Raw genomic sequence first — 19,292 nt, 5'->3', positions numbered from 1 at the left:
GCCCGGCCGTGGATGGGGATGGAGTGTGGGTGATAAATAAAAAAGAAATAAAAAGAAATAAACAATCCATCAATAAATATTTCGCCCTCCCCTGGCAACGCCAGGCTCAGGAAGCTAACATCATGGCAATACGCATTTCATATACGTTAAAATCACACAATCAAAAACAATTAAAACATTTTTAACACACTGAACTTAAAGATATCAAAGGCACAAATTTAAATCCCCATGGGGAGAGCTGGGTTTTCGGCGACCTCCATTCAGTTAATTTCCCAGCCTCAAGGGAGGGAGAGAAAGAAATGAAGAAACAGGAGAGGGGAAGCTTCTACAACCCCTGAAACTTTGAAATGCGCTTTTGGAACTGGGGGAGTTTCAGGGGCTTCGAGCCACGACCCTCCTGGAACGCTCTGCTGAGGGAAAAGGCCACAACTAAACCGCCCCCAGTTTATCCTCTGACAGAAGCAGGCCAAGCAAAATCCACGCTGGGCCTGGCCGGGTCGACTGGGTCAGGCAAAACAAACCAGCCTTTCAAATGGAGCCTCCAAAGGGATGCTGTGAAACAACTTCAACTTTCTCTTCCCAACAAGGTTCCATGTTGGGAGGCGGAAAGGGCATAAAAACCAGCTATTCCGCAGCATTTTGTACATCCGTCCTGCACATCCTCCCTCCCTCCTCCTCTGATTCCCCTACCTGTGAGAAAACAGCTGCTGGGTCGCACAGTTTGCGGATAGTCCTGCCCTGCCTGTTACTGATGGCTGGGCTGCGCACAGATTCCAGGTAAACCGCCTGCATCTCAGATTCTAAACAGAAAGGAATGAAAGTAGTCAAAGCAGAGGGAGAATGGAAGACACAGGGAAACAGATACAAGAAGAAGAGTTGGTTTTTATATGCCAACTTTCTCTACCACTTAAGGGAGACTCAAACCGGCTTACAATCACCTTCCCTTCCCCTCCCCTCAACAGACACTCTGTGAGGGAGGTGGGACTGAGAGAGTTTGACTAGCCCCAGGTCACCCATCTGGCTTCATGTGTAGGAGTGGGGAAACTGACCCTGTTCACTAGATTAGCCTCTGCCGCTCATGTGGAGGAGTGGGGAATCAAACCCAGTTCTCCAGATCAGAGTCCACAGCTCCAGACCACCGCTCTTAACCACTACACAACAAGGCTCAGAGCTAACCTGCACATGACTGTCAGCATCATGCCAAAGAGGTGTTCAGTGCTCTCCATGTAGCGGCTGCTGTGTGTTGAAGCACACGCCTTACACAGCCCATTCCCGTCACAGGAAGAGGCTGAACTCCGCGGTCCGTGGCTGGCAGGGACACAACCCTCCACACAAAGGGGGCACGATCTGCACGGCGAGCTGCTCCGAGCACTTTTTTGGGCTGCTGCAGAAAGGCCCTTCGGCAGCCTCCTTACGACCATCTCCAGCATGAGAGCCAGCGTGGTGTAGCGGTTAAGAGCAGTGGTTTGGAGTGGTGGAGTCTGATCTGGAGAACCGGGTTTGATTCCCCACTCCTCCACATGAGCGGGGGGGGGCCTAATCTGGTGAACTGGGTTGGTTTCCCCACTCCTACATACGAAGCCAGCTGGGTGACCTTGGGCTAGTCACAGCTCTCTTAGTGCTCTCTCAGCCCCACCTACCTCACAGGGTGTCTGTTGTGCGGAGGGGAGGGGAAGGTGATTGTAAGCCGGTTTGATTCTCCCTTGAGTGGTAGAGAAAGTCGGCATATAAAAACCAACTCTTCTTCTTCATCATCTCAAACTCTCCCATTTTCACACAGTAGAAAAGAGGAAGAGTCCAGTAAGCACCTTGAAGACTAACAAAATTTCTGGCAGGGTAGGAGCTTTCGTGAGCCACAGCTGCTACCCTGCCAGAAAGCTCCTACCCTGCCAGAAATTTTGTTAAGTCTTCAGGGTGCTACTGGACTCTTCCTCTTTTCTACTGCTAGTGACAGACTAACACGGTTACCCGTCTCAGCCTCTCCATTTTCGCACAGTCAGACTGACCGCTGCCAGCTTCCAGGCCCAAAGCAAAGAGCCTCACCCTGCTGGGCGGAAGGCCCACACAAGCCCCTTTACCGGAAAAAGCAGAGGGTTTCCCCACACGCACCGTCCAAGCCTTGCAGAATCTGTGTCTCGTCATTAAGAAACTGATTGAGGGAGGAGCTCATCAGTTCGTCCTCTGAGTCCACCGTCTCGTCGGACGAAACTTCCGCTGCTCCGTCATCGGAAAGGGCCGCCTCTTCGTCTATGAACTGCTTGGCTGCTTTCTGCATAAAAGAAAGGAAGTTCGAGCCAGCCCCCGTTGTACCCCAAGGGGACAAGATGCACTCCCACAAGGCCCTGCCTGCCAGAGACAGCTGAAGGCTTCGGGCTCAGCAGGAGGGCCACACACCACATTGGTCCGTATCCCACAAAGAGCTCCACAAAGCAAGGAGAGAAGCCGTCTCTCAGTGGAACAGCCACGTTGGCTGCAGGATGGCTCCTTGGTCAGAAGGAAGGCCACGGCCCAATGGATCCACTGGAGAAGAGGTTCCACGCGGTCACAGACTGGGACAAAACCTAGGGTTCACAGCCAGCCCCTGAATCCTTCTGCTCAGGCTTCCGAAGACCATCCATCTGCCATGCGGAGAGAACGCCATTTCCCCAGCGGGTGTTTCACAAGTTGCTCTCCATTCTCCAGAAACAAGGAAAGTAATATGACATTCCCAGCCAAGACTTACCTTGGTCATATTGCTGTCCAACCGCTTCTGCCTTTTCACACCTCTGCCTGGCTTCTCGCTCTCTGCCACACAAATTCTGTTGGCTTTCTTGACAAAATCGGCACTCTCGTCACTAGACCAGTCCAACTGGAATGAGATACAAATGCTTGTATGAAGGAGCCAGCCATGTCAGCCAGCCACTGTGAGAGAGAGGATGCTGGACTAGGTGGACCACTGGTCTGATCCCGCAGGGCTCTTCTTACTCTCAAATATAAGCAGCAGCAGGAAACGGGTGAGGGAGGGGGTTGGGCCATTGGATGACAAAGGAATGAAGGGATTGTTAAAGGAAGAAGAAGAAGCAGAAGGAGGAGGAGGAGTAGTTGGTTTTTATATGCCGACCTTCTCTACCACTTAAGGGAGACTCAAACCGGCTTACAATCATCTTCCCTTCCCCTCCCCACAACAGACACCCTGTGAGGTAGGTGAGGCCGAGAGAGCTCTAAGAGAGCTGTGACTAGCCCAAGCTGGTTTTGTGTGTAGGAGTGGGGAAACCAATACAGTTCACCAGATTAGCCCCCACTGCTCATGTGGAGGAGTGGGGAATCAAACCCAGTTCTCCAGATCAGAGTCCACCGCTCCAAACCACAGCTCTTAACCACCACACCACGCTGGGAAGATGAATGCATGAAGATGCACAAAAACTGAATGAATTATTTGGAGTTCTTTCAGAAGGTTAACAAGCATGTGAATATCAGTGACCCAGCAGACATTATATACTTGCACTTCCAAAATGCTTTTGACAAGGTAGCTCACTAAGGACTCCAGAGTAAGCTCAGCAATCATGGAGTAACAGAAATAAATAGCATGACCAGATGATTTAAAAAAACGCCCTTGTGATCCTGATACATTAGCAAGCCAACCAACTCTCTCCCTTTTGAATATAAACCTATTTCCAAAATGGTAAGGGAAAATATCAGATCTTTGAGGTAAGCGGAGCAAAATGTTTGATAACAGTTTTCTTCACCGGCTAATGAATCTACTTACTGTACTGAGTGGACGTCTACGTTTTTTGACAGCGTGAACCGGAGATTCAACCTCACTGCTGTTATCAATCTTAGGGAAAGAGAAATGAGATAAAAACGTGTTTAGGAATCCCAGAGAGAAGATTTGTTGGAGGTTTGGTGGCATTTAGTTTTAAGCGAATGACTCACATTTGGCGATATCAAAACATTTCTTTTCCTCTTACTTTTCCCAAGAAAAACAACTTCATCTTCGCTTCCACTGCTGGCTCCTAGTGTGGAGGAGAGAACAGGTTAAAAAAAAGAAGCAAATGAGATTTTCAAAGTACAATGGTTTGTAAGTCAGCCAAAAAACATCAGTTTGCATTAAAAACAAAACAAAAAAACAATTCCTTATCGGCACACAATGCTTGCATGGCTTGCCTGCTGTTCTCTGGCACAACAGGGATTGCCTCTGACAGCTCACGCAGCATTTTATGCCAGAGGAACACAGCGAGATTCAGCACCCTGCTGAGCTATTCAGCTCGTGAAAGCAGCAGGAGAGATGGACAGAGAACCACCTGCTTGCTAGTTCTGGGGGGGGGGGTAGGGGGCTTGCAGGTTTTCCATTCACGCAGGACCCTTGTTTCTCAAGTGGAAGCGCCACAAACTACATGAGGCACAAGCAGCATCTCCCCCTGGCACAGTTTCTTCCCTTTCCATCGCATTTCCCACCACCTTCCCCGCTCTTCTGTCCCCATGTGTACCACTAGTTTCAGGAAATGTGGCAACCCGGCCTAGGGATGTGTGTGGACACGGAGCTGAACTTCCTGTACAGACTCAAATTGGCCAACTAGATTTTTGCCTAAAGATCTTGTAAATACAGTCTCAGGTTTGCCACAAGATGCATTTGTGTGGGAGGGGCCATGGCTCAGTGGTAGAGCATCTGCTTGGAATGCAAAAGGTCCCAGGTTCAGTCCCCAGCATCTCCAGTTAAAGGGACCAGGCAGGTAGGTGATGTGAAAGATTTTTCTCTGCCTGAGACCCTGGAGAGCCTCTGCCAGTCTGAGTAGACAATACTGACTGATGGACCGAGGGTCTGATTTAGTATAAGGCAATTTCATGTGCTCATGTGTGTTTCTTTGTGTAGATACACACACACACAACAGAGCAACCATGAAGCCTGTTGCTATCTGCCCTGCCAACGTAGTTACCCACCCTAGGATTGCTAATCAGTTTAATTTGGTAAAAGGCTGAAGGTGCAGAAATGAGATAGGGATAAATGAGACGGGGCTGGATACAGATCAGGTCCTGAGGAGATTTGGGAAGGGCTTTAAAAGGCTGCTCCAGTTCTTGAAGCGCCTTCTCTTTTCTCTTTCAATGCCCACTGCAGAGGTTTATCCTGGACCACTTACTGCAACGTTCACAATTTGCTGAGAGTGCTTCTGAAACAATGCAAAAAGTCTGGTGGCCCACGCGGGACTCCCTCGCCTTCTCCAAGCACAGCAAGCTTGACTAAAACACCTAACCAATCAGGGTAGCCGTGCTAGTCTGCAGTTGGCACCTTAGAGACCAACAAGATTTCCAGGGCGTAAGCTGTCGGGAGGGGCCGTGGCTCAGTGGTAGGGAATCTGCTTGGCATGCAGAAGGTCCCAGGTTCAATCCCCAGAATCTCCAAGGGACCAGGCAAGTAGATGATGGGAAAGACCTCTGCCTGAGACCCTGGAGAACCACTGCCTGTCTGAGTAGGCAATGCTGACTTTGATGGACCCAGGGTCTGGTTCAGTAGAAGGCCGCTTTCATGTGTTCATGTGAGTTAAAGATATCTGATGAAGGGAACTTTGACTCTCAAAAGCTTCTACCCCCAAAAAAATCTTGCTGGTCTCTAAGGTGCTCCTGGACTTGGCTCCAGCTAACCAATCAGGGTCTAAGCGCGATCCTCTTCCACCACCAGATGCCCCCATCCCCCAGCAGGCTGGAGATGATGTGTGACCTGTTTCAAAATACAAAGGGCCACATGCTCGCCTGCTTTCACCCAAGACAGAACCTACAGGAGCAAAAACATTCCCAGGTGAGCATTCAAGTGCGCGTGTGATTCAAGCACAGGAGCAGCAGCACAGATAACATGACGTCAGAGGAGGCTTTTGTTACTCCCAAGGGCCATGAACGACTCCCAGTACTCTTGTTATATACTCTCTCTACTATTCATCTAGTAGAGTACCCCCTGCCCCCGAGTCCTCAGCAGGGGGCCCTCAGCAGGGGGCTTTCACCTGCACTATTACTTATCCCTGACCCATTGAAATATTACCTTCGATAGCAATCAGGATGCCGCTGTTTTGGTTCTTGTGCTCTCTGTCTCCAGTGCCTGGTGAAGCAGAACCCTTGCGAGCATCAGCTGAACTGGCAGAGGCTTTTTTAACTGTGTCAGTTTTTGGTTTGCTTGGAACGGCCGTCTGTGGGCTTCCCTGCATGTGTCCAAAGAAATAACTCAAATTGACTCCTCTGAGGACCTGAGAGTTCGTCGCGGGTCTACTTTTTGGTGTAGAAAATTCCTGTCCTACAGAGCTTGGCGATCCGCCTGGTTTTTCTCCCGCTGGCATCAAAGGAGAAGCCCCTGGAATGATATTTGCAGTCATCTCTAGATCAGACTTCCGGTTTTGCAGGTGTACCGGTGTAGAAACCTTAGTCCTTTCTAAACAGTCCTTACTCCAGGTTAATGGAGATTCCGTCGCTGCGTTGCCGTTTGACAGAGAACCTTCAGTGGCACAGCTTCCATTGTTTTCCACAGCGCCCGCTGGCTCTGGATCCTCACCCTCGGACTCTTGGAAATAAAATCCGAGATCAAAGTTAACAGAGAACAAATCCTGAGAAACATCGTACATCTCTTCAGGAGGCAGATCTGCTTCCCCTGCGCGATCAACTGCTTCCAAAGCTTTGTCCTGATGTACAAATAATGAACTAACAGGATCTCCAAGACCTTCTGGGACACGTTCATCTGAAAGCGGCCACCGAGAGATCCCCAGAGCTTCAGCTGGAGTTCCGGCTTGGCTGCATGAGCCCTGTGACGCGGAGCACTTCCTGCCTTTTCCATCCGAAAGACTGCTCCTCTCGGACACCCGCTCCCTTCCAAACAAGAGGTGAGACCCTCCTTCCTCATGGCTCATATTTGTGCCCGGATGCTCACAGGAGGTCCCTCTCCCTCCACCGACATCTCTTTGCAGAGGGGTCTCTGCCAGATTACAATTTGCCACTGGTGAATTCAATCTTTCAATTCCAATCGGCCTTTCATCACTGTTATCAAAATCTTCATCCCAGTTAACATCACCATCGTTATTATTGCCAACAGAGGCAATACTGTTACTCAAGGAACCCGGTTTTGGGAAGCCAGTGAGATCAGAGGTGCTCGGAAATATCCTGAGTGGCTTCTGGGACTCTGAGGAAGCTGTCAGCTTTGCCAGAGAACAGCTGTCTGCACGCACATGGGAAACACATTTTTGCTCGGAGTCGGGTTGCTGGGCGTCGTTTGTTCGCAAAAAATCAAGGAGTTCGTTCAAAGACGGAGGGGTTTGTGACAGAAGCCCGGTTGCGCTTATCAGAACGTCTCTTCCGCAAGAAGGGTCCACCACAGCAGAGGGGACAGGAAGCATGAGCGAATCCTTCACCGGTACAGGAAGGTAAAACAGAGAATCTGAAACCAGCAAGTTGTCTTCCGAGAAGCAACCGGAGTCAGCGTCTACGCTGTGGCCATCCTGTGATCTGCAGCGTTTAACAGCCCCTGGGAAGCCCCTCGCCACGGCCGCTTCACGACCGGCCCTCGTGCGGCTGCAGTCCCTGTTTCCATCTGGCAAGGCCCGAGGACCGGTGTCTTCATCAGACAGCAGCGGACGACTGGAAAAGCTGCTGCTCTCTTCGCTGCAACCCTCAGCCTCTATGCCAAGTGCCTGAGCCCGTTTAGTAGGATTGAAGCTGGCTGCTTTGAAAAGAGACAAGCATTCTGCGTCGAGATCCTGCGGGGAGGAGGAGCGGCGGTCTGCTACTGACACAGTCCCTGGGGAGTTTCGGGATGAGGAAGCCTTTGGAGCGGCTACGGGATCAAGAACGCTTCTACTCCTCTTCAGGGCGGAGGCATCAACGTCTTCCCGGTGCAAATAAGGCTGAATTTTCAACTCATAGCTGCAGTCCCCCTAGTTTACAAAAGAGTAATTAGTATCTTGACACACTGGCGAAGTACTGACCCTTGTTACCCCACCAACTGCTATGGTAGCTGGGCTGTTCTGTTCCTGTTTTATTGTAGAACTATTAAGCAAGTGCGTGTTGCATATAATAGCTAGCTAAATCTCCTGTTATTAAACAGTATTCCAACACGCAGCCTCAAAATTTCTTTTGTTATTTTTATAAATGTTTTTCTTATGCTCACATAGACAAGTAATCCCAGTTCACAAAATCATCGTTGTCAACAAAGTAAACTTGCAAAATTACAACAAAAGCTTATCATATTACAACAAACAAAAGCTTCTCAAATAACTATAAAGAGACAGGATCGAATTACTGTTCATCCGAGTTATACAAGTCTCTACAGCAACACATTCACTTGCTGTGATCCTCTGTATAAGCATTGAGCTCCTCCATGGTCAGCTGATGGCGGCTGACCAATAATGTCTCTCTTTTTTCTCAAGGCTGTATCGTCATCCGTGTGCAGTAAGCTCCGTAGTAAAAAATCACAGCCAGTAGTTAATCAACAATATGAAAAGCCACCGGTTTAAGCTTTGTTTCGCTGGTGATTGCTTCATCAGATTAATAATTTCTACATCCGACCACCATTTTGTGGTTCAAACATTCAAATCTGCCAAATAGGCGCCTAAAAGGTGACAGATTTGGATGTTTGAACCACAAAATGGTGGTTAGATGTAGAAATTATTAATCTGATGAAGCAATCACCAGCAAAACAAAGCTTAAACCGGTGGCTTTTCATATTGTTGATTAACTACTTGGCTGTGATTTTTTACTACGGAGCTTACTGCACACGGATGACGATACAGCCTTGAGAAAAAAGAAAGAGACATTATTGGTCAGCCGCCATCAGCTGACCACGGAGGAGCTCAATGCTTATACAGAGGATCGCAGCAAGTGAATGTGTTGCTGTAGAGACGTATATAACTCGGATGAACAGTAATTCGATCCTGTCTCTTTATAGTTATTTGATAAGCTTTTGTTTGTTGTAATATGATAAGCTTTTGTTAGTTGTAATATTGCAAGTTTACTTTGTTGACAATGATGATTTTGTGAACTGGGATTACTTGTCTATGTGAGCATAAGAAAAACATTTATAATAATAACAAAAGAAATTTTGTGGCTGCGTGTTGGAATACTGTTTAATAACAGATTTAGCTACCTGTTTTATTGTAGGCAGACAAAAGTCAGAACTTGCCTAGAACCACTCGCTGAACCCTCGTCTTCTGCACCCCTGAAAAACAGGAAACTGCACACCGATCACCCCAACCCGGCTCTGGTACATTCTGCAACAAAACCCAAATGAAGGCTTACAGAGAACTTTGATCAGCCCAGGGTTAGCGAACCACAGCCTTAACGTCTGACGGAAAAAGCTCTCATTCAAAATTCATCTCCTTCACAGGTATTTAAGCACATGATGAGAATGTTGGCCTTCTTCTAAGAAGCTTCTTCTAAGGGCTTCTTCCAGCCCTTTAGGCTTCCACTGATCCAGAGCTGAGGACTGTGGAGGGTAAACTTAGCCCATCTCCCTTACTCAAGCAAAGAGGCCCATATAACCTATATAAATTTTCATAGCCGGTGTGGTGTGGGGGTTAGTGTCACTCAAGCTCTGGGAGACCCAGGTTCGAATCCCCCCTCTGGCATGGAAGCTTGCTGGGTGACCTGTGGCCAGTCACAAGCTCTCAGCCTAACCCACCTCACAGGGTTGTTGTGAAGATAAAATGGAGGGGAGGGGAACAATGTGAACTGCTTAACAGTTTCCGTTGGAGAGAAAGGCGGAGTACAAACAAAATAAAGTAGCAGTCACTTTTTGTCTGACCAGGTTGGCATAGCGCCTTATTTTCACACCTCGCATGAAAAGAATCCCCAGCATTATCTGGGTGTTCTCTGGACAGAATGAGCCAGCATCCCACAAAATGGTAAAAACAGGAGGTAAACGCTGAACACTTCTCAAAATGGTAAAAAGGTGTAAGAGGCATTTTCCTTCATTGTTTGAGTGGACAATTTCGAAGGGCCTCATCTCTTTGAAAATATCCTTCTGCTCGAGCCCTCTCCAAACTCACTCAGAAGAAAAAACAGGCAGCTGACCACACCCGGCTACTCAAGTGTGCATCTTCCAACTGACTTCCCAAGGGATAAACTTCCAATTCTGAATCCTGCATGCCCTTTTGCTCACACAGGATAGGAAAGGATCTTTTCCCCAGCTGGAAAGGGGGTGAGAGAACGACCAACCATTTTATTTATTTGCAACATTTTTATCCCACTCTTCCTTCCAGCTGTTTGCGGCAAGTGCCTGGGGTTCTCCCCTTCCCCTGTGAGGTAGGCTGGGCTGAGAGAACCACTGGCCCCAGGCCACCCACTGACCTCCAGGGCCTGTGGGGGTCCACCCCTCCAACCGACTGGGCCACAGAAAAGAAAGCAAACGAACTGCGGAAGCTTCTGTGCACGAGAACGGGATCTGCCACCAAGCACTGGAGTGACAAGGGGGAAAGGAACGGCCTGGAAGAATGGAGGACATTCCCCCTGACGCAGCTCTACTGTTCCCAGCGTGATGGGGGAGGGGGAGGAGGGGGAGACGTGGCAAGGAGGAGTGGGGACAGCAATGGAAAGGTAGAGGGCTTCTGAGCTCTGACCTCCAGCTCTGTTTCAGGCAAGGCAGCACAAGGCCAGCCCGACGTCAGACTCACCTGGAGGTGAAAAGCCTCTTTTCTTTTCACAGATTAATACTGTAACCGAAGTAACCCTAAGTAGATGGGGAAGGACTGCATCTCACAATCTCAAGCTATATTCATTGGATGCTCTTGAATTCTAGTATTTCGGGAGGGGGAGAAAAAGTTCTCTCTACCCACTTTCTCCACCACGTGCATAATTTTATGAATCTCTATCATGTCCCCCCCACCATCATCCCTTTTCTAAACTGAGGAGTCCCTCAGAGGGAAGGTATCCTAACCCCCTAATCATCTTGGTTGCCCTCACCTGTACTTTTTCCATCTCTGTGATGTCCTTTTTGAGACACAGTGACCAGAACTCTACACGGTATTCCAAATGAGGCCACACCACAGAATCATAGAGTTGGAAGGGACCACCAGGGTTATCTAGTACAACCCCCTGCACAATGCAGGAAATTCACAACTACCTCCCCCCCGCACCCCATAATCTGCCTAAGGTCATAGAATCAGCATTGCTGACAGATGGCCATCCAGCCTCTGCTTAAAAACCTCCAGGGAAGGAGAGCTCACCACCTCCCGAGGAAGCCTGTTCCACTGAGGAACCGCTCTAACAGTTAGGAAATTCTTCCTAATGTCCAGACGGAAACTCTTTTGATTAAATTTCAACCCGTTGGTTCTGGTCTGACCTTCTGGGGCAAAAGAAAACAACTCAGCACCCACCTCTCTATGTGACATCCCTTCAAGTACTTGAAGTATGTTTGACACCCCTGACTTAAAGACCTCTTGCACACAGCAAGCGGCTCCACAAGACAACCGACCCACCTCCTCGTGCCTCATTCGCTCTATCATTTCCATAACACTAATGAAGTGGCCGCAACGTTCTGAGTGGTCCACCAAGTGAGTAGGGAAAGGACGATTTTGCCAAAGTCTCCATTCTGTCAGGGAAAGCTCGTACACACCTTCGGCTCGCGAGTCCTGGAATTTCAAACACAGAGCGATATTCATTTCTAAGCTGGCAAGATACAAACAACCACAAGTTTCATATTTGTGAAAGAACAATCGCTGAGAAAATTTTCACATTTATTGGGATAAGGAAAAGGTACTATTGGGAGGCTGGGTGAAGAACGCCCACGACGCCGCTGCGACGGCTTCCCTGATCTGAGCAAAGCCTTCTGAAGGTGCTGCCATTCAAAGAAGTAAAGACCACAGCCGTCCATAACTGAGTTCTTTCTTTGATGAGGTGCCCTCCCTGACAAGATCAGGAAAGCTCCCACACTTCTCTCGTTCCAGAGTGTGGAAAGCAGAACTGTTCAGGAAAGCGTTTTTATATTTATTTATTTATTCATTCATTTGGATTTGTATTCCGCCCCTTCTCCCAGTCAACGCCGGGAGAGGGAACAGAGATGTGCAAAAATGGAGCTCCATAGGAAGTAAATAATTTCTATAAAGTAATAGGAATCTAAGGTTAATTGCTTGTGAAGGTTTTTGACAGTATTTCTCCCTCCACCTTTAAACGGCATCATTTACTTATTGAATATATTACTGTCTGCATTTCATCATTCCCTGATGGTGCAATCCAGTTTATGCAAGGTATCATACTGTTCTCATTTCAGTGTTGCTTAATTGTGTGATCCAGTTTTTTTTAAATAAATTTTATTGGTTTTTTTAATTACTATAAATTCTTCATAATTTTAACAACGGTTTAAAAGTAATGTCAAGGTCACGATTATATCAATTGTTGTCTTGATTACAAATAAACATAAAAAGAATAGGTTGACTTCCCCACCACCTCCGTCTACCTCTTAATAATGTATTACAATCCATCGTTAATATATTCTGATCCTAATATTAATCTTGTTCTAAAGTTTCATATCTTATAAAATTTTACATTCTGGATCAGAGTAAAGAGTAATATTCCATTTTTCCCAGATCTTATACATTTTCACAATAATTCATCCAAGCCTCCCATTTTCCCATAAGTTGTTCATTATCTCTTTGATTAAATGTAGCATATTAATTTATCCATCTCCACCAGCTCTAACATTTTAATAATCCAGTCCCTTTTTTCTGGAACATCTGTCCCTTTCCATTTGGCTGCATTAAACAATCTTGCAGCCATTGTAACAAAATCATACTAAATAACATCATCTCCGATATTTTAGGAATATTTTTCTGTATAATCAATCTTATTTCATTGTGAATCATATTCCAAAAGTTTCACCTTATCACAAGTCCACCACTTATAAAAAAGAAAAAAGAAATCCAATATCCTTATTACATTGCCAACATATTCCTTGAAGTGGTATTCACATTAGTATTAATAATTCAAAAATATGTTTATATTTCATCCATAATCTATATAAGGAGGACTTGATTATATGATTCCGAAATGATGTCTAAATCTTAATTTTATTATATCGTAAACAGCCATGCCACCCATTTATACTGTCGAAGCCTTCCAAATCTAATAGTCATATTTGAGCCAATCCTTTAGCCATGATCTAATATTTCCTTCTGCATTTGAAACCGGTCAGTCAGATGTAAGAACAGGATCTCTTCATTCTCTCCCATCTCCTCGGCCAGGCCACACAAACAAAGGTGATTTTCTCTGACCTTCATCTCCATGGCTAATTGATCCTTGACTGTATTCTGATTATTCTGTGTTGCTTCAATCCGCCTCTCTTGACCTTCTATCTTCTACTTTGTTTTCTCATATCCTTCCATAACTGTTTTAACTGAAAAGTCCATTGCTTGCATATCTGTTTTCCTAGTCACAGGTAGGTTACGTTCTTGGTCTTCTATCTTCTTTGTATCCTTGTGTTCTTCCATAACTTTTTTGACAGAAGAATCCATTGCTTGCACATCTGTATTAATAGTCATCATTTGAGCCTTGAGATCTTTTATGTCTTCTGTAACCACATCCAACTTTTGATCATTGGTTTGTGATGATTGGTCAAGAATAGTCATCATTGAAATCAGTTGAGCCATCTGTGTTGATATCTGTTTTAATTGTTTAACTGTCGCCTCAGATTGTTTGGCTAACATGTCCTGCACTTTTTTCTTCATAGCTAAATTCTGTAAAGTTTCCTTTAATTTCATAAAGGCAGGACTATATAGTAAGCCAGAACAGGGACGAGTTCCAGACATTTACATAGGTGTCAGCCCTTGGCCCACAGAACCAGAAATCACCACAAAGTCGTATAGAGTCCAAACAGATGGATTTTACTGATCAAATAGGCATACAGTGCAAACGAATAAAATGACAGCTATGAAAGGCTCACTAGCTGGGAGATATTATAAGGCAGGAAAGGCGGGAGATTACACGCAGGAATACAGTTTCCCAGGAGCTGAGTTCCCAGGCTTAGGCTTAGGCATGCGACCTTGGGGGGCAGACAATACAGCACAGAGACAGAGGCAATAACGAAACCGAGATAGCAGCCTGACATTCTGCTCCCCTCAAGGTCCCCTCCCAGTTCGCAAGGGGGCTGGCCTGTTCGGGTAAGCAATGTGAAAGGCGTCGACGAGGTCGGGGGCGGAGACATCCCGTGCGCGCACCCATTCGTCATAGGCAGGGGGGAAATGTTTCCAACGAACTAGATACTGGAGAGTACCATGGTGAATACGGGAGTCAAGGATCTTGGAGACTTCGAAGTGTTCTTCCCCCCCACCATGATGGGTTGCGCAGGCGGTGGGTCCGGATGCCACCGTGGAGAAGCAACATGGGGTTTGAGGAGGCTTATGTGGAAAACAGGATGCACACGCCTCAAAGATTTGGGGAGAGCCAGTTCCACTGTGACAGGGTTTATGACCCGAGTAATGGGGAAAGGGCCAATGAATTTGGCGCTGAGTTTATGGCACGGTTGGGTGGACCGGAGGTTTTTGGTGGAAAGGTAAACCAAAGCACCCACTTGCAGATCACCCCCGGGGGAGCGATGTTTGTCAGCTTGCGCTTTGTATTTACGTTTGGCCCGGTCGAGGTTGCTAACGAGCCAGGGCCAAGTGGTACGGAGGGCGTGTGCCCAGGAGGCAATGTCGGGGTTCCCCTCCCCCTCTACATCATCTGTAGGAACGATGGGACTGAAATCTTGTCCATACACAGCGAAAAACGGGCTAAAACCTGTGGATTGATGCATGGCATTATTGTAGGCATATTCTGCTAAAGGTAACAGTTCTACCCAGTTATCCTGGTGGTAGTTAACATAACAACGCAAATAACATTCGAGTACAGCATTGACACGTTCAGTTTGACCATCAGTTTGAGGATGGTATGCACTAGACATTCCCTGTTCCACCCCCACCAACTTGAGGAAAGCTTTCCAAAACTTAGAAACGAAACCACTTCCGCGGTCACAAATTATTTTACGCGGAAACGAATGTAAACGAAATATATGCGTTACGAAGAGGCGGGCCAGTTTCTGAGCAGAGGGGATCCCTGCACATGGAATCAAATGTATTTGCTTAGAAAACAAATCAGTAACAACCCACAACACAGTTTTACCCCCACTGAGAGGGAGATCAGTCATGAAGTCCATAGCAATCACTTCCCAAGGTCTGCTGGGCGTTTCAAGAGGTTGTAGCAATCCCGGGGGTTTGCCCTGCGATCGTTTCGCAGCGGCACAAACGGGACAGCTGCGGATGAAGGAGTCAATGTCGGAACGCATTCCCCCCCCACCAGAACTGTCTGCGCAATAAGTGAAGGGTCTTCAGAAACCCAAAGTGCCCAGCTGTTTTGGCTCCATGAGCTAAATGTAAAACGTCCTTCCGGAGAGCTTTGGGTACATACAATTTTGAGTCTTTGTACCAGGACCCCCCTTGTTCCAAAACACCAGGAGGTAGGGTATGAGCGGAACGTTCTAAAAGGCACTGGTCCCGAAGGACCGTTAAAAAGGATTCGGAGATGGGGAGCTTGGAGGGAGCCCCCCCGTCGGTCCCGGAGATTTGAGAAATAGTTATAGGGTTAGTGCTTACGTGCGGCGGCGCGCAGACTGCAGGCGGCTGAGCGGTCGGAGGGGTAGGAGGGGCGGGAACTCCGGTCTGTTGCGGTGGCGGCTGGGCAGCCGGTTGGGCTGGCGGAGCTTGCGAGTTAGGGAAGGTGTGTTGATGCTGGGATCGGGTTTGCACAGCCAGCATAGGTAGGGCCCCACGTTGCATAGGGGTGAACAGAGAGTTGGTGGGTCTTTCGAGTTTTACCGGATATTGTGGTAAACGGGAGAGGGCATCCGCGAGAACGTTCTGCTTCCCAGGGACGTGCTTCAGGGTGAAACGGAACTGAGCAAAGAACTCCGCCCACCGTTGTTGTTTCGCCGATAGTTTATGGGACCCCGTGAGGGCAGCTAGATTTTTGTGATCGGTCCAAACTTCAAAGGGTACTTTAGACCCTTCCAAGAATTGCCGCCATAAAGTCAGTGCATGATGAACTGCAGAGGCCTCTTTCTCCCAGATGGGCCAGTTTACTTGAGCGTGCGCAAATTTTTTTGAAAAGTAAGCACAAGGGTGAAGAAGACCGTCCGGTCCTTGTTGGAGGAGAGCCCCTCCCATGGCTACATCGGAAGCATCGACTTGTACAATGAACATTTGATTTGGGTCTGGGTGCCGTAGCACCGGCTCCGAAGTGAAGAGGCGTTTGAGGGCCAGAAAGGCGGCTTGGCATTGCTCAGTCCATAGGATTTTTGCGGAGGGCAAGGCAGCCGAGCTTACTTTTCCCTTAGTTTTCAGTAGGTCCGTAATGGGTAGAGCCACTTGGGCGAAGTTAGGGATGAATCCCCGATAGAAGTTTGCAAATCCCAGAAATTGCTGTACTTGCTTACGGTTGGTGGGGGGAGTCCAATCGAGGACGGCTTGGACTTTGGCGGGGTCCATGCGAAGACCTTGGTGGGAGATGATGTATCCCAAAAACGTGAGTTTGCTTTGGTGAAATTCACACTTAGCTAGTTTAGCGAACAGTTGATGGTTACGCAGGCGTTGTAGAACTTCTCTGACCAGAGTCACATGCTCGTCCATAGTTTTCGAATAAATGAGAATGTCATCTAAGTAGACCACCACCCCACGATATAGAAGGTCATGTAGGATTTCATTGATGAGTTGCATGAAGACCCCCGGGGCCCCTTTTAATCCGAACGGCATTACAAGGAATTCATACATTCCGAAACAGCTAGAGAAGGCAGTGAGGTGTTCATCTCCTTCGCGGATACGGACTCGGTAGTAGGCTTCCACCAAGTCTAATTTAGAGAATACACGGCCTTCCTGTAATTGTCCCAAAATATCCGATATTAATGGGATAGGATAGGCGTTGGTCTGGGTAACCGCATTGAGCTTTCTGAAGTCAATGCACAGGCGAAGGTCGCCCTCCTTTTTCCGGACGAAAAACGCGGGGGCCGGGTTTGGGGCATTCGAAGGGCGAATGAACCCTCTGGCGAGGTTTTTGTCCAAAAAGTCCCGGAGGACAGTGCGCTCGGAAGCGCTCATAGGGTAAATCTTACTTTTGGTTAATGTGCAGTCCTTTACTACTTCAATCGCACAGTCTGAGGCCCGGTGGGGGGGTAAGGCATCACATTCCTTAAGGTCGAAGACATCTTCAAAGTCCCGGTATACAGCGGGTAGAGCCGGTGGTACTGGAGCAGTAGAGGTTAACGCTGGAACGGGCGGAAATGGCAGAGCAAAGTTTTGCCGATGCTGGTCGCAGGTGGGACTAGCGAAAGAAATAGTGTTTGTTTCCCAATCAATACTGGGACTATGTCCTTTAATCCAGTTAATTCCCAAGACCACGTCAAATCGGATAGGGGCTATAGTGAAGTCTATTTGTTCCCAGTGGGAACCAATTCCCATTGCCACCCCTATGGTGCGATGATCAACTGGACCCCCCTGGAATTGGCTCCCGTCCATTTGAGCAAATTGGACGGGGGCGGGTAAAGCCTCTGAGTCGGCTCTGAGGGCAGCAAACGTGGCTTCGTTTATGAGAGTGCGACAGCAACCGGAGTCAATTAGTGCTTTGACGGGGATTTGTGGACCTCCGTTAAGTTGTTGTAAAACTGCATCTACGTAGACGGTGGAGTCCACTTCTTTGATTTTGGTAGGAGCATTCGGTTTGATAGGAAGATCCTGAGAGGTCTGTGGAGATGCTCCATTCACCACAGACCGGAGCCGTTTTTTGACAAGTCGAGGGGAGATTCCAGGTTTAAGGCTGGAGAAATCCAAGGGTTTTCCTCATCCGAAGAGGGAAAGCTGTCCCCCAATGGGGCACTTGTAATCCGAGACCCGGCGGGGTCGTTGGAAGCAGGCAGGGAGGCTGGGTCCCCGGCATGGAGTGCAGAGGGTGTGGGCCTTCCCGGAGCTGCGCTGCGGGTGGCCGCGGTGCCTCTGCGTGGTGGACGACCTCGGGCGCGGGTTGTCGTGCTGGGACGAAATAATTCCTGGCGGCGTGGGCAAACGGCTGCAAAGTGGCCCATTTCTCCGCATGTAAGACAGGCACCCCTCTGAAATCGGGCTTCACGTTCCTGGAGCGGACGTGGGGGATTTCGCGGGACGAGCAGTGGTGCCTTGGGTTGAGGCTTTTGGGTGCCCTTCTCCTTGTGCTTTTGACGGACGAGAGAAATAAAGCGGCGGCGGCTTTCCACTTCCTCGGCTAATAGGATCCAGCCTTCGAGGGTATCGGGATCGCCCCGCATGTAAGACCAGTTCAGAATGTCAGGATGCAAGGCTTCCCTGAAATGATGGATTAGGGTGGTCTCGGGCCAACCTACAATTTTACTTGCCAGTCGCTGAAATTCATCGGCAAATTCCCGAACTGTAGCAGAGCCTTGTTTTAATTGTAAAAGTTCCGTTTTGGCTCTTTCTCCCAGGAAGGGGTCCTCAAACCTCCTTCTCAGGGCAGTCATGAAGTTGTTGAGGGAACGAATCGCACGAGAGCGGGTGTCAAACTGGAGGACCATCCAGTCAGCCGCTTTGCCTGTCAGGAGGGAAGCTACGTACCGCACCCGGCTATCTTCCGTGGGGAAAAGTTGACCTTGTTCTCGCATATAACTGTCCACTTGATGCAAGAAACAAGGCAAAGTCTCAAGAGATCCGTCATACGTAGTCCTCAATTTGAGTTGCTTCCAAGGGCCGGGCGCGGGCTGACCCGGTTGCACGGGTGGTCCGGGCGGAGGAGCAACAGGAGCTCCAGGAGGCAAGGGTGGAGCAGGCACATTAGCAGGTGGTTGCACGGGTGGTCGGAGCGGAGGAGCAACAGGAGCTCCAGGAGGTAAGGGTGGAGCAGGCACATTAGCGGGTGGTTGTACGGGTACCGCCTGACCCGGTATCGGAACGGGCTGTCTCTGAGCTATCAGGGTTTGTTGTAATTGCCTGTTCTCGTGAAGCATAAGTTCCATTACTTCTTGGAGTTGATCCACACGGTCGGAGAGCTCCCGATTCTGGGCTCGTAAAAGATGAACCTCCTCACTTGGGCCCCCAGTAAGATGAGGCTTACTGGTTCGGAAGCTCGTGGCCCATTGAGAGCTATCCCCATATAAATCCTCGTCTTCAGACTCATCTGAGTCTCGACGTCGGTCAGCCAAACGGCGTGCGCGTTGGGTCGCACGCGACGGGACAAACGCCGGGGAAAAGGTTAGACCTGATAGTCCCAGTACATAGTCCTTGGGGCGCGTGTCCACGTTCGCCTGATTCCTTGCTGCAGCCGCCCTGGCTGCTTCCGCCGCC

The 19,292-nt window shown here is 48.5% G+C and overlaps 1 protein-coding gene across 1 annotated transcript in view; it reads right to left on the bottom strand.

Moving 5' to 3' along the window:
- FANCM (FA complementation group M) overlaps positions 1-19,292 on the bottom strand; it is a 70,841-nt gene that overhangs the window by 5,218 nt on the left and 46,331 nt on the right. The window contains exons 13-20 of the mRNA XM_056851080.1: positions 11,421-11,573; positions 7,179-7,883; positions 6,580-6,694; positions 6,008-6,064; positions 3,913-3,992; positions 2,723-2,848; positions 2,110-2,269; positions 691-800 (exon numbers count right to left, since the gene is read on the bottom strand). Of these exons, the coding sequence (XP_056707058.1) occupies positions 691-800; positions 2,110-2,269; positions 2,723-2,848; positions 3,913-3,992; positions 6,008-6,064; positions 6,580-6,694; positions 7,179-7,883; positions 11,421-11,573 (1,506 nt within the window). The remainder of the gene's footprint in view (positions 1-690; positions 801-2,109; positions 2,270-2,722; positions 2,849-3,912; positions 3,993-6,007; positions 6,065-6,579; positions 6,695-7,178; positions 7,884-11,420; positions 11,574-19,292) is intronic.

Source organism: Euleptes europaea, chromosome 6, assembly GCF_029931775.1.
Source record: "Euleptes europaea isolate rEulEur1 chromosome 6, rEulEur1.hap1, whole genome shotgun sequence".
NCBI classification, from domain to species: domain Eukaryota; kingdom Metazoa; phylum Chordata; class Lepidosauria; order Squamata; family Sphaerodactylidae; genus Euleptes; species Euleptes europaea.
The sequence above is the reverse complement of the archived record's forward strand: the minus strand, read 5'-3'. Positions and strand labels throughout refer to the sequence as shown.